The sequence below is a fragment of the Drosophila innubila genome (assembly GCF_004354385.1).
Source record: "Drosophila innubila isolate TH190305 chromosome 2L unlocalized genomic scaffold, UK_Dinn_1.0 4_B_2L, whole genome shotgun sequence".
Lineage (NCBI taxonomy): Eukaryota > Metazoa > Arthropoda > Insecta > Diptera > Drosophilidae > Drosophila > Drosophila innubila.
The window spans coordinates 5456468-5474957 of NW_022995372.1; the positions used below are offsets into that span (position 1 = coordinate 5456468).

Below are 18490 nucleotides of genomic sequence, written 5' to 3' on the forward strand. Positions count from 1 at the left end.
ATATTCTAATAGTCGGATCTGTGAACTTTGATGTTCAATTGATTCCGTTAGCAAGTTCAGTCCACCCACACACACACACGAATGTGTGAATACACATGCATACACGTATTCCGAGTCTGGCGCACGATTGAAAAGTCCAAATAACGGCATCTACCGAACTCGCCATAAACGTGATTTCATTTTGCAATACATAAAGTAGGACTTTGCATTGTAAATTACATTGTAAACTGTTTAATTAATTACTATCAAATCATAAATATTATTTGTAAGTAGTAATATCATCATGAAGTGATCGAATTACATTAGAAATCTAATATTTTAACCATACAGAAAATGTCGACTGGCTCAAAGCAGATTGTCGAAGCTGAATTGATCGCAGAAGAAAATGGCGCTGGCGCTTTAGAACCAAAGCAATCACCAAAAGAACAACGCAAATTGAAGCGCAAGCATTCAATCGTTGTGGATAACGAAGATGGTGCTCAAGGAGATGCTGATGCCCCACAAGTGCTGACACCTGTTCAGAAGGAAAAATTTGCGATGCCACCACCGCCCCCTCCTCCTACGCCTGTGCAGGCCCCAGCGCGGTCGACGTCGGCAGGAGCAGCGGCGGCGACAGCGGCAGCAACTGAGACCGAAGATGACGAGGCAAATTCGGAAAAATGGGAAGATCCTTGTGCACCACCCCCTCCACCACCACTCCCCTGTAATAAGCGGGCTACTTGTCAAGGTTATGTTAAATTAACAGCAATTAAGCTAAAAGACGCACTGGAAGAGGCCATTACGAAAATGGAGACAAATAAAAGGGAACAACAACAACATCATCTACTACAGCAGCGATCAACATTTGATGTGAGTTTTTATACCCTTACAGTGGATGTTATAATTATATAACCAAATATGTAATTATATAATTACATACTTTTACTTGTATATTATATATCAGATGGTCCGATTCGATATTGATATAACCGTATATCTGAACAAATCTTATTTCGAATACCTTTACAGTTACAGTTGCAGTATATAATTATATACTTTTGCTTATATATTATATATCAGATCAACAAATCTTATTTCGAATATTGACTAAATCAAATATTGCCTGTCTTCTATTTTCAATAATTACATCTCTTTACTTAACATCACTTTAATGTTATTTATAAAGCGCTATATTTCTTTTTTTTTAATAAGACTTTTTGCACATTCGATATAGTATTTGTTATATGCAATCTAGCTACCCTTTTAATCTTTTTTGTCACGATAAAGTTACTTTGTTTTGACGCGCGTCGATTCAATGTTTGTTTTGTTGAGAATTTGATTTGATTTAAACGACAGACAAATAAATAACAAGTTTTTAAGCTACAGAAATAGTGTTCAAAATTGATCAGTTTTATTCTATATACACATATTTATATTTTTTTTGAATTTTAATATTGTTCATTGTACAGATTGTAAAAGGACTGCAAATTGGTTTTTTTTTTTGACATAAATTTTGTTTTGGCAATGACATTGAAATTTTCGTGTTTGACTTTTGGCTAAATTCATCTTGTAAAGAAAATCGCTTGCATCGATATATTGTGGTTGTGTTTTTCTAATTCGCATTGCATTTTTTTTATTTGTTCAATTTGGTCAACAGTCTGTGCTTGTATTGGATGAGTTCAAAGCTGACGCTGTGAAAATGTCGCCTATATGTTTGAATAATCGTGCCTGTTCCGATTCCAATTCCCAATCCATAATCCTGCATCCCAAGTTCAACAAACCCGAAGTAATACGCAAACTGGAAAGGGCACTCAAAATTGTCAACTTGCTACAGCGTCAGACAACGAATGTGATTATATCGAGGGAAGCGATACCCTTGCCACCGGCGGCCAGCACACATGATGACGAAGGTCAGGTGGGTCTAATGACATTGCAGGTGCTATCGGCGCGTGCCTCCACGCCCTACACCCAGCCCACCAGCCAGTTGTCCTGTACCGCAGTCAGCTGTGATTTGCATCTGAGTCCGCCTCCGTCTCTGCCTCCTGTGGCCTCCAAGGCAGTGGGCAAGAAACCGTTGACAGAACCCCAACAGACAACCCAAAAACGCAGCATCTCGGCCACAACAACAACAACAACAGCAACGGGTAGTCTGCGTCTGCCCAAGTTGCGTGGTACACAGTCGTCCACACCGTTGCCCACGTCCAAATCGATGTCGATGGAGCCCTTGCAGAAATATACACGACAGCATCTGCTGGACATAAGGCACAGCATGTTGCATGCACTCATGCATCGCTCCAAGGAGTCGCTAACCTTCAGCATGCCACGCATTGCAACTTGCGATGACATTGAACTGGAGGCACGACTGAGACGCATGAATCTCTGGCGCTCTGCGGATGCAGTTGCTCGCAATACGCACAGCTTTAAGCCACGTTCAAACACCAACACGAATATTGCCAATGGCAGCAATGAGTGCATGCCTGCCTTCTATAAGAACAAAACCAAGCAACAGCAACTGATCAGCGATGATTCCATCATACAGAGTCAGCCTCCACAGCCACAGCAGGAATTTCAGGTATGTACTAGCAATCTCTCTATATCTTATTATGTATATGATATATATTTCAATAGCTACTCTTGCACATTAATCTAAAAAGAGTTTGCACAAAATCTTTATATATACCAAGCCTGGCTTGGAATTTAATCTCCCAATATCTTACATATTTATTTTGTATCGATCGCATAGCAAATTGAGCTGAGTAGAGTAAAACTTAAAAAAAAAAAATTATAAAAATATTTTTAGGTAAAAGCAAAAATGTCGCATACGTTAATTAGGGCTCGATATTATATAGTTTTTATCAACTATTTATTTATAATATATTGACGCGTTTATCATAACAATAATTTAATATGTAGCTCTTTTTGTGGGGATTTTGTATTTAATTTGAAAACCAAGATAAAAAAATTCATTATTCTGAAAGATCACGCTAAAATATGTCTTGCATAATCATAAATACGGAAATCATCGTTTTAATCTCGTACATATAATCCCAGTAAGCTTTTTCCGTGGGACATATAATCCAAGTAAGCATTTTCCGTTGGAGATCCCAATTAGGGTTTTTTTCTCGTTAGTATCATATGTATATTTAAAAGCGCATTTACACACATCAGCTTACTTTATATATTGACAAACCAATCTTGCCCGTTAATCTGATTTGCATGTTGATAAGAGTTTTCATCATTTGTTGTAACAATTTTTATATGTAGTTCCATTTGTACGGATTTTCTCTATATTATAAATTCTTGTTGTGGATTCACTTGTCCAGATAGTGATGCGTTCCGCTGACTTCTCGCAGTCTCTGCGCCGCCTGCTCTGGCGTCAAATCCCGCTGTGCCATTGCCAGCAGCTCAAAGCCGACCATGAATTTGCGCACTGTGGCCGAGCGCAAAAGTGGCGGATAATATACGGCGTGCAGTGTCCAATGGGCGCTTGAGGCATGCGCATGCTCTGGTCCTGTTGGCGCACCATGCCAACCCATTGAATAGGGGCATGAGCATTGAAAGAGATTGTCGTATTTGATTGTCAGCTCCTTGATGGTTTTGGCCAAGTTCTGACGCTGTAACTGGGTCAAGTCATTGATGCGTTTGTTATTGTTGCGCGATATGAGCATCGTTTCAAATGGCCAAATTGCCCAGAAGGGGACCACAACCAACCAGTCAGGATTATCAATAACAATGCGTTCCTTGCGCTGCAATTCACGATCTACATAATCACTTAACAATGGACGCTCGTGGGTGGCGTAATAAGCCCGCAGACGCTCCTGTTTCAGTTGTGGCTCTGTGGGCAGAAAGGAACATGACCAGATCTGGCAATGTGGATGCGGATTCGAGCAGCCCATGCTAGCTCCTTTGTTCTCAAATATCTGCACCCAGGCATACTTGACGCTCAGCTCATTGAATTGCTTGATCCATCTGCAAATGATGCACAAATTGATTGATTGTGTCGATAGTTGTTGCATTTTGATAACTCACTCATCGATAACAGCGCCAATCTCTGTTGTACTCATGGTTGGCAAGGTCAAATTGGATTTGGGATGGAAGCACATAACACGACAATTGCCACGTGCGGCGGCTGCCTGGAAAAGTGGATCATCGCTGGAAGGCGGTGCTGGCACTTGTTCCAGTAGTGCCGGGAAATCATTATCAAAGACATAGGTGCTCTCATAGCGTTCCGTTACATTTCCATTTGGTCGCTTAACACCCGGACAAAGGGGATTCGTTGGATCGAATACCGGCTGTTCGTTAAGTTGCGCCTTCTCCTGTTGACCAGACCAGGGACGTTGCATGCGATGCGGACTCACAAGCACCCACTGTCCCGTCAATGGATTCAGACGTCGATGTTGATGTTCTAAATATGTAGCGAAGTTTAGTATATAAATATACATATTCATTTGGTTAGACTAAATAGTTGCGCACTTACCTGTGGCCACAAACTGCATCTTGTTACTGCACCTAAACGGTTTGCTATCAGTGCATTTACCTATTTACGTTGCCTATGTATGTATGTTTTTGCATATGTGTGAGATTGTGTTTTTTAATGGCAGCTGTTAACAGTTAGCACGCCAGCTTAGCCGATGGATTCGACGGAACAACGCAATGTCAACTGTCACACTGGCGTTAGTTGCAATTTGTTTTGGTGCATGTCCCACATATGTTTTGTAAAGCACCATTTTCATTTTACTTGCTCTCCTCTCTCACCCATTTCGTTTTTGTTTCCCCTCTTCGTTTTATACGCACATTCGCAAGTTTACTTTGCGGTTTATCAGCTAAATTATTGCACTCTCGCAGCTGGAGCTGTAAGTGTGTGTTTGTATGTGGATGTGTGTATGCTTTTGGCGCCAGCTGATAGAGATGTGCAAACGTTACAATTAAGCGGTGATAGTTACTTAACCGTTACTCAATGCAGTCACGAAAGCAATACGTTTTTAACTAGTGCGAAATTTTATAATTTTTAATTGCCATTTTATTCGTCGATACTAGTGATGTAAAATTAAATAATTAAACTTATTTCTGCAAATTGACTAAGATGAGAAAAGCTCAGTGAGTTGACGATTTTTCATGGAAATCGATTTAATCAACTCGATCAACCGTCAAAAAAATCATCGAGTTGAAGTACTCGATAATTGTTTCGCGGAAATCAAGTCGATATTTAAATATTTCTTACATCACTTACAAGCATACTAAAATAGTATAACTGTGGGCTAAGTGACCAGTAGTTAGTACTGCAGTGCAAGCTTTCTCTCTCAAAGAGAGTTCTCTTTCAATGCAGCCATAGGCATCTGTATGGGGAGTAGACAATACATGCGCATACATTTGAAAGCTCTGCATTGAGTGGAAGCACGCTTGCCACTTGAAAATAAAAAAGGGCCAAAAAATGTTTAGAAAGAGCCAATTTCACTACAAAAGAGCCAATTTCATGAAAACTAAGCAGTTTTTATAAATAAACCAAACTATTTGCAAAACGAAATTAAAAAAAATTATTTTTTTTTAAAAACTATTAAATATAAAATATTAAAATTGCGAGTATTTTTTAGAAATTATTATAATATAATACCTTCGATTTAGTTCAAAGTTTACGTACTCTTTTCTGCGATATTAAAATGTACATGTGTTGGGAATTTCAGTATAATAGAGTTGGTAGCGAAAATACTTAGATCTAAATTACATTCTTAATAGTTTTCAAGAAACTCTTGTTAAAACCAAAAAAAGAGCCCATCTCCAAAAAAAAAGTGCCATTATACCATCAGGAAAAAAAAGAGTCAGATTTGGTGCAAAAACACCAATTGTGGCAACCGTGAGTGGAAGTGCATTTGAGTAATTTATGACATCACAATCTTGTTCTTGATTACTTCATTGCTCTTCACTCATTCCATTATTTTTCCAGGATCCCGCCATTGTTAATCAGAGGCGCATTGGCAGCGGACGTTTGTCGCACACGAAATGGACCTACAACAACAACGATTACAAGCAACCTTACAACAGTCATCACCCCACATCTCACATGGATGATGCGAAGCATCACAACTCGAATGGAGGCAGCAATATGACGGTCTTAAAGTTCTTTGATAATGGGGAACTCGGCACTACGCAATTGAATGCGACACAGCAATCGAATGGACGTCCAAATACGCCCATTATGGGCATGTCCAACAACAACAATCATAATCGCTCCGAAAATGAGAGCTTGAAATCGAATGAATCCACTGAGGACTTAAATCGAGCCAATGAGAATTATGTGAAGCGTGTTATGTCCGGTTTCTTGGTCGTTTCAAAGCCAAAATCTCGTGAATCGGAGGAGCGTCATTATCGTCGCTACCGAAATAGCAATGAGGAGCCGGAGTGGTTCAGTTGTGGTCCAACCTCAAGACTGGATACCATTGAATTATGTGGCTTTGATGAGGATGAGGAGAAGTTGCTAAAGGAGGGAAACCACACGCAAAATGATAACAGCATGCAAAAGCACAAGGTAAGCAAAAGCTTAATAATACAATCGGGAAATCAAATCGAAACAAATTTAAATTTTCGAAAAACACATGGGGACTTACTGCATTAATTTGAATGCAGAATGAATTAGGAGACCAAACCATAGTCAAAATGTAATTCTTTGTGAAAATCGGTCAAGTTTTGACAAAGTTATGACAGTTTGTAGTTGGTCCGACTTTTGACCTAGCAATATTTTTGTCCCATTTGGCTTGCTTTTTTGACAAAAAAAATTAAACATCTCAGAATCAAGTTTAATATGATGTTTTACACTAAAGATTGATTTAAAATTAAAACTTGAGATTTAGGTTTTCGGTTCTTGAAATAGAATTATTTAATATTTAAATTAAGTATCGTTTGTGACTCGACTGAAGCCTTTAAACATGTTTCGTTATATTAATTAATCAACTTGTTTTTTTTATTAGATTGAGAAGAGCAAATACAAATGGCAGCATCCGGATGCTTTGGGACGCAATGGCAGCAGCAGCAACATTAGCATCAACAACAGCAGCAGCAGTAGTAGCAACAACAACAATGTTGGCAAGCCAATTCCAAAGCAGGACAGCAACAATAACAACAACACCTTGGAGAATATGAACAAAATGAATGCAAATGAGCAACATCAAATGTCACAGTCTGTCAAGGATGAGAAACGTCGTTTGGGACAATTCGATAGATTTAATCAAAACAACAATTATGGACGTGTTGAGGGCAACCATCAGCAGCACCAGCAGCAACAACAACAACATCAACATCAACAGCAACATCAAACTTCGCATGCAGCCAACAATATTAATAATAACAATAACAACAATAATTCGAAATTTATGTCCTTCTTTGCTCGTGAACGCATGGAGAAAAATGGCTCATCATCATCCCTCAATGAGTTCTTCAAGCAGGCAATAGGCCCGAACAATAACAATAACAATTGCCAGAATTTGGAGCAGCCCAAAAGCCTTGGTTATATCAATCAAATGCCATCGGTGGATCAACTTGAAGCCAAATGGCGTCGCAACTCCCTCGGCAATATTAATGAAGCTTCAGGTGCAGCAGCAGCAACAACAACGGCTCATCCAAATACGAACAACACCAATAACAAACAATCGGATAATTTCCAAAAATTAATTGGTGCTTTGAGTGGTGCAAAACCATTGCATGGTCAACCTCAACCACCGCAAGTTGGCAATGACGCCATTTCGAATTTTATCATGCAGCAGCAGCAATATCAACAGCAACAACAGAAGCAACACGTGCTAATTCAACAGCAACAACAGCAAACTGCTTTTCTGGCGAGCCTACAACTAAAGGCCATTCTCGGACGAGCTGACACACAATTGTTGTTGTTACGTCTAACTAAAGGTAAAAATAATATAATTAATCTAATCTTATCTAATTAATATTGACTTTAACTTTCTTCTTTCACTTAGGTGAAATCTCAAAGCATGGCTTGCTGGTGCAGTTGGCCAATCCTCGGCTGACAAACATGGATCGTGAGGCCATAACGGCAGTGCTGCAATTTACAAACACACAGCAGCAGCAACAACAGCATCAGCAACAGTTGGAGATGCTCTCGAGCACTGTGATTGCTAGTCAATTGCAGAATCTACACAATTTGGCCATTGTGCAGCAAACTTTGGCTGCACGCCAGCAACAGCAACAACAGCAGCAACAACAACAGCAGCAACAACAACCACAGACACAGACACCGCAGCTAACGCAGGAAGATTTGCGTGCTCATGCCAACAACATAATGCGCAATGCGGTTATTAAACGTAAAATGGAGGAGCAAACATCCAAGTTGCTTAACATGAATGTGGCAAGCAAACAGCAATCGTTGCAGCAGCAGCAGCAGCAACAAACTCGCAATCAATTGCCACCGATGCTTGGCCAAAGATCAGCACGCCAGGAGACGAATCATTCATCTAATGCATTGTTAAATGCGCTTATCACTGGTAAAAACCATCAACAACAAGTCACACCCGGTGTCATGTTATTGTCACAGCAACAACAACTGCAGCAACAATCGCAACAGGGAAATTCACGAAGATTCGCAGAAACTGGGAGTTTTCAATCAACTGAAATGTCACAGCCTTCGGCACAGTATCATTCATACCCACAACAACAACAACAACAACAGGCTTCACAACAACTTTTTCGCCAACAAAACAATAACAATAACAGCAACAACAACTTTAACAAACCTCACATTCAATCACAACAACAGCCTTTGGCAATGTTGTCGAGCGGAAGCGGCGGAGGTAAGTCCAAAATTTATTTACACTTGTCGTTATATTTTAGCTTTGTACAACAATTCCACAGGAATTAACCTGTGACTAATGTCTTAAAATTGCTGGTTATTCTGTTGCTACTTATTTGAAAAATTTTAATTCTGAGACCTTTCATTTTCCGATATTTGTTTGGGTTTGATTCCCTGGTATTAAAATGCAAATATCGTATCGACTCAGATAATTGTTTATTCAAACAAATTACAGAAGATATTTTAATCAAACATAAATATTTCAAATTACAATTTATGCATATACGAAAAATAATTTGACTTAAGAATTAAGCCAGGATTGGCTAAAATTTAGTTGTACATTGATAGTCGAAACGCTTTAAATGTTGCTTAACACATTTAAGCACTTATAATTAAAAGCTAGTACATTTCAAAGCAACCTGGGCAACCGGGACGACATCGGTAAATTGGAGGCGGATTACATGCAGCTAAATTTAGAAATATAAGTTATTATTAATTAGCTAAAGGGTGTAATGGAAAACTTACTTAATGGGAAGTTTCTGGCTAGAGCACAGCTCATCAGAAAGCAGAGCAACATCAGTAGAGCGATGTAATTCATCTTTAAGTCAGTGGCTTCGATTACAACTGATAATTGATTTTATTGTAGGCTGATTATATAGGCAGAAATTTGCTGGATTATTGGGTAAAACCAATTCTGTCTGTGTTGACTACAAAGACACAGAATTCCTCGAACTTTCAATTACAGATTAAACTGCAGCATTAATAAATACAGAATATTTGTAAACAACACTTTTTCCTTTGTTAGACTCTACGAACTGCAGCAATATGTTACCAATTTTATTCATATACTCCTCATATAAACCATAATCGTTAGAATTAGGGCAACCGGGCCAACAACCGGTAATTGAATGACTAGAACACCTGAAAAAACATAAATTCAGAAGATTAAAACTAAAAACTGACCCTTCGAACTATAATATTGAGCGATGAAATTCATCTTTAGGACTGTTTCGATTACAACTAAGATGGAATCTTATAAGGGGCTAATAAGGGGCTCACAAAACATACGAGCTTAGATTAGATTAGGCTAGTTTCCTAATGTGACCGAAGCTCGACTTTAGACCCAACTTAGGTTTGGCAATATTTTCCCTTTTAGCTACGTCATTGTATCTCCGATAATCTTAAAAACTAACAACAATAGAAGCTAATTGGATCCTAATTTTACCCATGTCTAGCAGTTCGTCTTTTGCTCTTGAGCACTGCATAACAAATGCAAAGCAATTGTAAAATGTGCACTGCCAATATACAGATAGTCAAGTATTGTTTTAAACAAAAATGAAAAAATGCAAATATATTTTTTTTACTTTTTAAAATTTTTAATTTCGTCGAATCTTAATATTTGTTGTTTACTTTGTTCAAAGAAGTACCTTTTTTAATTCTTTCGTGTCATCAGTTACGGAGAGTTCATATCCTCTTTGTTTTTTATATTTTGTTTTCCCTTTTAAACTTTCTTTTTCCCAAGAGATAGTACCTACCAGTAACGACCTACTTGAATTAGTTGCTGATTGTCTTGGGGCACATCAACAATCAAGTCGGAAATTATCAGTTTCCCTTTGTGTCTTTATTTGCTTGAGTCACATCAAGTATATCGACTCGAAAGCATTGCAAATATTAATAAACTGCATTTGTTTTTGTTATTTTTGACTGAATCATTTGTATATGTATTCTGGGGGATATATCCAAAAATTACTTGCAATTCGTGCTTTTTTCCTGTTATGTATATTTAAACATAAAAATATTTGATAGCGTAAACGTGTTAACGATTTCCAAAACAAAATGAAAACCATTTTCCAATTGTATAAACTAATTGTTTCTGAAGCGTTTCGCATGATTGGAACTCTATAACAAGTTTGAAGATTTCTCCCAAAAAAAAACAACTGTCTACAGATGAGAATAACAAATTCTCGTTTATCAACTTGAAATTGAAACTAGCTTAAAGGCTTTCAAATTATTACTTAAATCTTGAAGAATTTAGTATGAAAATTTATTTAAATGAAAGTAATTCAAATAATGAAACGGGAGCAAGTCGGTCAGAATCTGAAATCTCTAATGATTAAAAAAGGTCAACATAACATATGTACATTTATCAATCTTTATATGTGAAACCTGTTCCATTGTCCAATTCATTAGAGATGTCACACATACGTACATATAATATGTGGTTAGATTTCAAGTCATCAAAATAGAAACGACTTGATAACAATGCTGCTACATCCATTAAAATATCAATAAATATGAGTGTGTTGTCTATATGTATATTTTGGTTTCCTAGTGTTGGAATAACTTGTTTTGAAGCGTAAAGCTTCGTCTTTGATCTTAAGTTTCAAACACTACTAAGATTTAATAAATTGACAATAGAATAATATAACTATTTTATCTTGGCAACTACTTTGGGAAAATTCAAAATCACTTTTCATGAGCTAAACGCAACTACTGAGAATAAATACAAATTATTTTTACTAGGTTTAGAAAAAATTATGTTTAATAAATTAAGTATAGAAAAGTCTCTTTCGACCGTAAAAATGTATACAAAAAAAGTGGCTTGTTTGAGCTATGACAGCAGAAAAGATGTGCATAATAGAATATGAAATATCAGTCACTTTATTCAATGTTATATTTGACATTTTTTTAAAAAGTGTTGGGCAACATTTGCGACCGCTGGTATGATAAAGTATTTTTATGAAGCGCTCATTATTTTGTTTTTGTTATACAACATTATAGTACTTGTTTGTTGTGGAACAACTTGTTTGAGAGTTCATCTCAGTTATCAAAAATGACTAACATTAAGTATATTAATTATAGAATAACCCAAGAAACAAAGTCTAGTAATACTACATATCTTTATAGCTTAGTGATGGTTTGATAATAAATAAAATTTCATTGATTGAATTTTAAGATTTAGCAGTAGAATATAAAATTACCCACTGATTGTATTTTAAGATTTATGAATAGAATATGAAATTACCCACATACATTTAAGAGAAGCTTCTTAAAAACGCCAACAGTTATTATTTTTCAATAACATTCATTTTTTGTTTTCATTTACAACAAGAAGCATTAAAAGATACAATGTATGTTTTAAGTATTTCCAAGTATATATCATTATAGTTTATGGATAAAAATTGAGTTTAGATCGTGCAATGACTCGTCTAAATAGTTGAATGGTGTTAATTGAAACGCTACAATCGTGATTCATATGTGGCTAGCTGGGTTTTTGTACTTACAGATAAATAACTACTGCTACAGCTAATATTAATTAGTGTTTGCTCACGTATTTGCTCATTAAGATTGAGGCGCAATTGTGGATCGTGTGCTTAGAGTTGCGTATGGAATTCCCATGCCCTAAAATAGATATATGTAAATTTATGATAGCTCATCATGTCTAAATGTGACAAGGCTGTTGTTTACGGTGTTATCAGCAAAAAAAGAAACAACATTCAATTCACTTTTGTGAAAAAATTACAACAATTGCATAATTATTCGTATTTGTCAGTTTTTTATTTTTCTTCTTTGTTTTACAACGCTTTTCATATTATAATAAAATCAATATAATATATATTATAATATTGTCGTCTGGGGGCCACATTAGAGGGGCTGATGAACCTTGCCGGCGAAGAGAATGTTACCGGTTGCCTCCTCCTCGATGAAGAACACAAATGGACGGTTCACATTGAACTCCTCGATGGTTAAGCTGCCGCCAAATTTATTCTCAATCTCCACTACGGTCGCCGCATATGCCTCCGTTCCCTGCTCATTGACATCGATGCCAGCCTTTTGCAAGATGTTTGACACCTTCACCTTGCCGGCAACATCAGCTCCCCTTGACAGTCCCGGCAATGATGCGGTGTCCTCAAAGATTTCGCGTACTCCCAACTCCTTGAGGGTCTCACGGAAACTGCGATTGTAGTCAAAGTGAAATTTGGGGAGCGTTACCTTAACTTTAACCTCCTCCATTGCCCATTGAGCACTCTTGACCTCATCATTTTTCAGCGTGTGCAGCAGCTCATAGATGCCATCCATGGCGTGGGGCAGGAGAATGAACATGGAGTTCTTACCCTTGTAGGGCAGACGCAAGATTTGTGCCTTCAGATTGTCCGAGTTGTGGTAGTAGAAGTAATCCGTTTGCTCCATATACTGGACACGCATCTGGGCATCTTTGGTGCGGAAGAAGGCGCCCTCGAAGGTGTTGTAGAACTGTCGTCGCCAGAGTCCTTTGAAGTAGATCAGATTCGTTAAAAGCATCACACTGTTTTGCACATTGTCCGGTGTGACCAGATTTTGTAAACGTCCATCGGTCACATTGGCTGCCCAGTCATTGATGGCATAGGCCGCTCCGTTGGCATTACTAAAATCGAGAGCTTCGATTTCGCTATCATAGAAATGCTTTAATGTCGCTGTAAACTTTTGCTGCGTCTCAATAAAGCTGTCGGTGAAAAGCTTGGTGCGCACATTGAGCGTATTATGGAGTTGATTCTCCTTCTTGAACGAATTGAGTGTCTTGCGATAGAATTCACGCACATTATTTGCCGATCGAATGTCCGTCTGTGTGCTTATCAGTTCCGTTTGTGTTTGTGTGTTTGCCCCCGCCGCCTCGGAGAGCAATGCCAGCACCAATTTAATGGAAAACGGCGATATGATGACATTATTCTGTTTTGCCGTCTCGCTCAGCAGCACCGATTTGAGCAGCTGCCACGAGAAATTGTCATGCGAGTCGCTGCGGAATGGAACAAATGTGTCGAGGTCATCATAAGATGCAGCCGGCAATGTTGCGGCAGCTCCATTTCCATTCCCAGTTCCACTTCCAATTGGAACCTTATCTGTTCGCGTCTCAAAGACGCCCGTCGGCGTTGTCAATGTGGGTATGGAGTTGCCATTCGCATTTGCCTTCGCTCCAATCATTGCCAGCAGCAATATTATTAGTTTTGTGTTTGTATACATTTTTCACCTTTTTATTCGGCGTAGTTTAGATTTTTTTTTGTGTATACGTGTTTTTTTTTTTCCTATATTTCGTATATTTTCACTCCTTTTTTTTGTAGTCCAAATAGCAAGCAATCGAAGAAGAGCTGAAAACGCAACTCGACACAGACAGTTGCGTTGTGCGCTCAGCGTTCGATTAGAGAACCGTTTAACTCGCGCTTCCAATTGAGAGTGACTCAAAGCTTGATGCGAGCAGGCCATTTTTAAAACCAGCTTACTGTGCTCGTTGTTGTTGTTGTTACTTTTGCCGCGCTTTGTTGCTTGAGGGAGTCCCAAGACTTTGTTCTCTCCTCTCTTGATCTCTCGTACTCTTTTCTGCCTATTCGTTAGATGATGCTGCTAACCGCTAATGAATGCAATGCTAATCTAAGCTAACTGTTGATTGATATGTAAATATGCACATTAATTCTTACATAAATATACACAAAGTGGCAAAGATAAAATTCTTGTAATGACGAAGGAAATCCGCAACAATTCCAATTGCGTCAATACAATAATTATCAAAGATCATTCAGAGAAAAACCCAAAAGTATAAATATCAGAAATCATTTAATAATGCCTATAAGTGTGTAGCTTGCGATTTAAATATCCATTATATGCTGTTTTTATTTTATTTTATAACGGGTGCCCAATTGCAATTGTCTGGCAACGCCAAACTTGCGTGCAGTGTTGTAAAATGTGCTAGACAAAAGCAATCAGCTGTTTTGACACTTTCATACGGTGTTCTCGCGTTGATGTAACAGGCGCCGGCAAGAAAAATATCTTTGAACTTTTAGCTATGCAAATACGTCGTCCTCGCGGTGTCACAGTACCTCAGTTAATGGTTGTAACCGCTATTGGTGTTCTGGGCGGTATTTACATTTGGCAGCCACTGTTAGTCAAGTTCAGAAACGAACAAAAAGCCGAGAAATCAAACGATACAGCAGAAGCGACCACAACAAAAAATCCAACAAAGTGTGACAACTTAATTAATATACAGTTAGTCAAGCAACTATTTCGACATATTTAAAAATATGGTTACTTGACATGCTGTCTATATAAAAAATAAGAAATATATTAATAATGCATATTTGTGTTTAACTTTCATTTCAGATGAGCTTCATTAAAAAGTTTGCATCGACGACTGTCGGCATGATGGCCATCGGCATCGGTTCCACGGTGATCATCTATAGTACCCATCGTTTTTTAATAAAGCCCCATCTAGACAAAAGGAAACGCCTCGAAGCCGAAGCCTGTGCGGAGTATATATTTCAGCAGGAGTCCCAACGGCGTGTGTAGAAGAAGAATGCGGCCGAACGAGAGTGGACGGCACTGTCAATTTTACAACATCATAATTATCAACAATTTCTCTTATACCATACAACACATTTATAAATATTAACGTAGAAAATAGATTTCAATCCAAACGCAACGATTTTGGCCACTGAAACACTTACCACTTTTGCAAATGTTCATTTATAGCAGAGAATTAATTATTCTTTTACTTGCAAACAACTTTATTATTATTTCTTTTATTTTTGGGAAGATGGTGACATTGTAAAAGAATAGAGTAAGCTTTAAGTTAACCAATAATATGAAATTTTAATGGAAGATTTATGAAATGAATTAAAAACTGAATGATTAGCTAATATAAATACGCGTATGTTTACAATTTTGAAATAAAGTATATAAACAAGCCATAAATGGAGCTTTCTAACATTTAAAAAACACATATATATAAATACAGAAAAGAATTGCATAATAAATAACAAAAGACTAATTTGGAAATCACTTAAATAATGTATAAAGCTCTAAAGAACTACGCTGTTTAACATCACACGATTTTTTTTTGTTGGCTTTGGCATCAATCTTATCTTTGGGATAAAAGTTCCAGATGGAGAAGGACTCGTCCAGGCCAGCCCCGGCGAGTTTGGAGCCATCTGGACTCCACATCATAAAGAATAAGTTTCCCTCCTGATGTCCCAATATGTCTACAACACGGTTTAACGAGGAAAGTACCAAAATTTCACAGCAGGGACAACCATTATTATCTGAAATTAATAGTGAAATAAAACGTAAATTATGCGAATTCCGGTTTTTCTTTCATCTTACAAAAGAAAACCTCAATTTAAAGAAACCAAAAAGGAATTGGCAAAATGGAATCATAGATAAAAAAATTTGTATGTGCAAAAAAAAAAAAGACAAAAATAAGGAACGAAAATCATTTAGAAGACAATAATTTATTTAGTTTAAGATAAAAATGTTACAATAATTTTTGTCATTCCAACATTTTTTTTGTGAATTTTATGTTTCTAATAACATTCCTAATTTTGGTTTTCTTTTTTTTCTGTTTCCCAATGTTTTTTTTTTAATCAAACATTTTTGTAAGTATTATTTGTCGAAATTTTTAATGGGAATCGAAATAAAAATAGACAAGCAAATTAAGTGGATATTACCATAGCGATAGACATTGACGAGCAGTTCCCCAGTAATCTTGCTATAATTTATCGAGTTGATTAGGACCTTCTTATTCGTCCTCCGATAGAAGGCAACAATCTCACGGCGTGGCACATGAAATATATAAATGGATGCCGGCGATTTCTCAGCTGAAAAGATTAAAAAGATCAGATGTTAGATCAGATGTTTGAAATGCTCAACTTACAAACGGCCAATTCCACATTCGACCATGGATGCCAGTCGAATGCAATGTCCCCAGTCTTGAAACAAAAGCCCATGAAAAGTTGATATTGCTTGCTATGGAATATACAGATTTCACCCTTCACATCGGCTGTGGCCAAATACTGGCCATTGGGTGAGTAGCGAATGCATTGGATTTTATGCTTATGATTTCGAATTCTGTGCAGTGTACGTAATGAGCACACACTGAGGACTAGAATGAGGCCACATTCAGTGCCACAGACAATCTTCTCGCTGTCGTTGCTCCATTCGATGCAACGAACTGACTTGATCCATTTCTGCAAGTATTTCCCATTGATGACAAGAAACTCCTGACCCGGCTGCAATTTCCAGAGCTCAAGAACTGAAAAGTAAAAGTTTATTGATTGATTGATCCACAGCTGCTTTATATGGTATCCCTACTCGGATAATTAAAGTCTCTACAGCCAAGAGCAAGATATCTGCCATTTGGCGAATATTTAAGAGCTCCTGGATGAGTCACAGAGTAAACCATTGTGGTTTCTAGCTCATTATGAAACACGATTACGTCCTGTCCAAAGGATACTGCCATTTGACCACTTATCGACCAGTCCATTAAATTGTGACCTGTGTATAAACATAATTAGATCTGTTTATAGACTAGAAACCTTTTTATACCCTTGCAGATGGAGTTATGATTTTGATTAAGACGATAAAGTGTCAATTTTTTAAGCATTCTATTAAAATTTAGTGGTTCCTTTTTTTATTGTAGGAAGTGCATATGACGTAAACCGTCGAATCAGATCACTTATGATGTGCTGATGTCAAAGGAGCGATCGGTTGAAGAAATAAACTTTTGTTGGAAAAACATTGTTTCTTGAAATAGGGCTATTTGCAAGAAGCAAAACGACCGCGGAATGAAAAACTCCATATACAAGGGTGCTACAGAAACCGAAACCAACCGAAAATCTCCCAAAAATGTACGGAGTTTTGGGAGATTTTTGGTTGGATTCGTTTTCTGTGGCCCCCTTGATAAATAAAAAACGGAAAAATTACTGTTATTTTTTATGGAGTTTTTCATTCAACCCCCTAATATTATAAACTTGTGTTACAGAATATGTATTTGGCATTGTACTATAAATGCTGACCAAATTTGATTAATATCGAACTATTATATCATATAGCTGTCATAGAAAAAATCTTTAGATGATTGAATACACAACTCTACAAGGGAATAAAATCGTTGGCATGCCACAGATAATCAGAGGTATTCCAGCAATGTTAGTCAACCAAAAAACAGTGGCTTTTTTGTTGATTTGTATTTCTGAAATACCCCTGAATCGTTCTTTCTTGTTCCCTACTAAAGGAGCCACAATTCTCGGGCATCTCGTGGGTGGCATTGGCATAGGCTAATGGGTGGGTGCGTGGCACACAAGGCCAATCTCTGTCAATAAGATTGCGTCTGTAATGCTCGGACAGATGACTCCGTACACTGTTGAACTGAAGCAGACGAGGGCTGTGAAGATCAAAGGTATTGTTGATGGCAGTCATCATTCTACTTTGACGCCAATATCTGCAGGCCGTTGAAAAGTTCTAAAGAAAAACATATGTTAACCAGATCAGATAATTATAATAGATCAGGGGAAAGTGCAGTTTTATACACACCATTAGCAGTATGTCCTTTTCCTCATTAGTCCGCAAATATTTCTGATTGTATTCAATGTTGTCGGAACTAAAGCGTTTCGGTATGAAACGATCACCGTATGTGAATTGCAGCATTCCATTCCTCTCATTCTAAAGTAATTATTATTGATTAAATGTTTTATGGAGCAGCTTTAAAAATCATCTGCACCTCGTTAATTTCATTCGTCCGATCTTCACGACGACCTTTTTTAATGGTACGAACGGTATTTGGTAACATTAAAGAGTTTTTCCTGGGACTTGCACACAGCTCCATGATAAAGGCAATATTCAACTAATTCACTTTTCCATTTCGCCATTTTTATCTTCTAATTTCTCTTTGTCTTTTCCTTTCAATGCTTCAAA

At 37.5% G+C, this 18490-nt stretch overlaps 4 protein-coding genes across 5 annotated transcripts; 1 reads left to right on the top strand and 3 right to left on the bottom strand.

The window, feature by feature from the left end:
* Positions 1-330: 330 nt before the first annotated feature.
* LOC117782006 (protein cup) lies at positions 331-15020 on the top strand. Its single transcript, XM_034618910.1, has 6 exons — positions 331-849; positions 1637-2551; positions 5921-6502; positions 6942-7875; positions 7944-8774; positions 14903-15020. Exons 1-6 carry the CDS (start codon positions 334-336, stop codon positions 14914-14916), a joined length of 3792 nt encoding a protein of 1263 aa, XP_034474801.1. The 5' UTR covers positions 331-333; the 3' UTR covers positions 14917-15020.
* LOC117782009 (probable galactose-1-phosphate uridylyltransferase) lies at positions 3094-4475 on the bottom strand. The gene is made up of 3 exons (XM_034618914.1): positions 4457-4475; positions 4009-4384; positions 3094-3948 (listed from the first exon to the last, which is right to left on the bottom strand). The coding sequence occupies exons 1-3, from the start codon at positions 4473-4475 to the stop codon at positions 3291-3293; spliced, it is 1053 nt and encodes a 350-aa protein (XP_034474805.1). The 3' UTR covers positions 3094-3290.
* Positions 12316-14017, bottom strand: LOC117782008 (serine protease inhibitor 27A). Its single transcript, XM_034618913.1, has one exon. The coding sequence runs from the start codon at positions 13769-13771 to the stop codon at positions 12419-12421; it is 1353 nt and encodes a 450-aa protein (XP_034474804.1). The 5' UTR covers positions 13772-14017; the 3' UTR covers positions 12316-12418.
* Positions 15021-15294: 274 nt separating the features above from the next.
* Positions 15295-18442, bottom strand: LOC117782007 (protein cortex). Of its 2 annotated transcripts, XM_034618911.1 has the most exons (7): positions 18297-18442; positions 18110-18238; positions 17806-18037; positions 16889-17071; positions 16452-16829; positions 16246-16395; positions 15295-15840 (listed from the first exon to the last, which is right to left on the bottom strand). In XM_034618911.1, the coding sequence occupies exons 1-7, from the start codon at positions 18399-18401 to the stop codon at positions 15578-15580; spliced, it is 1440 nt and encodes a 479-aa protein (XP_034474802.1). In that variant the 5' UTR covers positions 18402-18442; the 3' UTR covers positions 15295-15577. The 2 variants fall into 2 exon arrangements, with proteins under 2 accessions (XP_034474802.1, XP_034474803.1); XM_034618912.1 differs by lacking the exons at positions 17806-18037; positions 18110-18238; positions 18297-18442 and adding an exon at positions 17123-17442.
* Between the last annotated feature and the right edge of the window lie 48 nt (positions 18443-18490).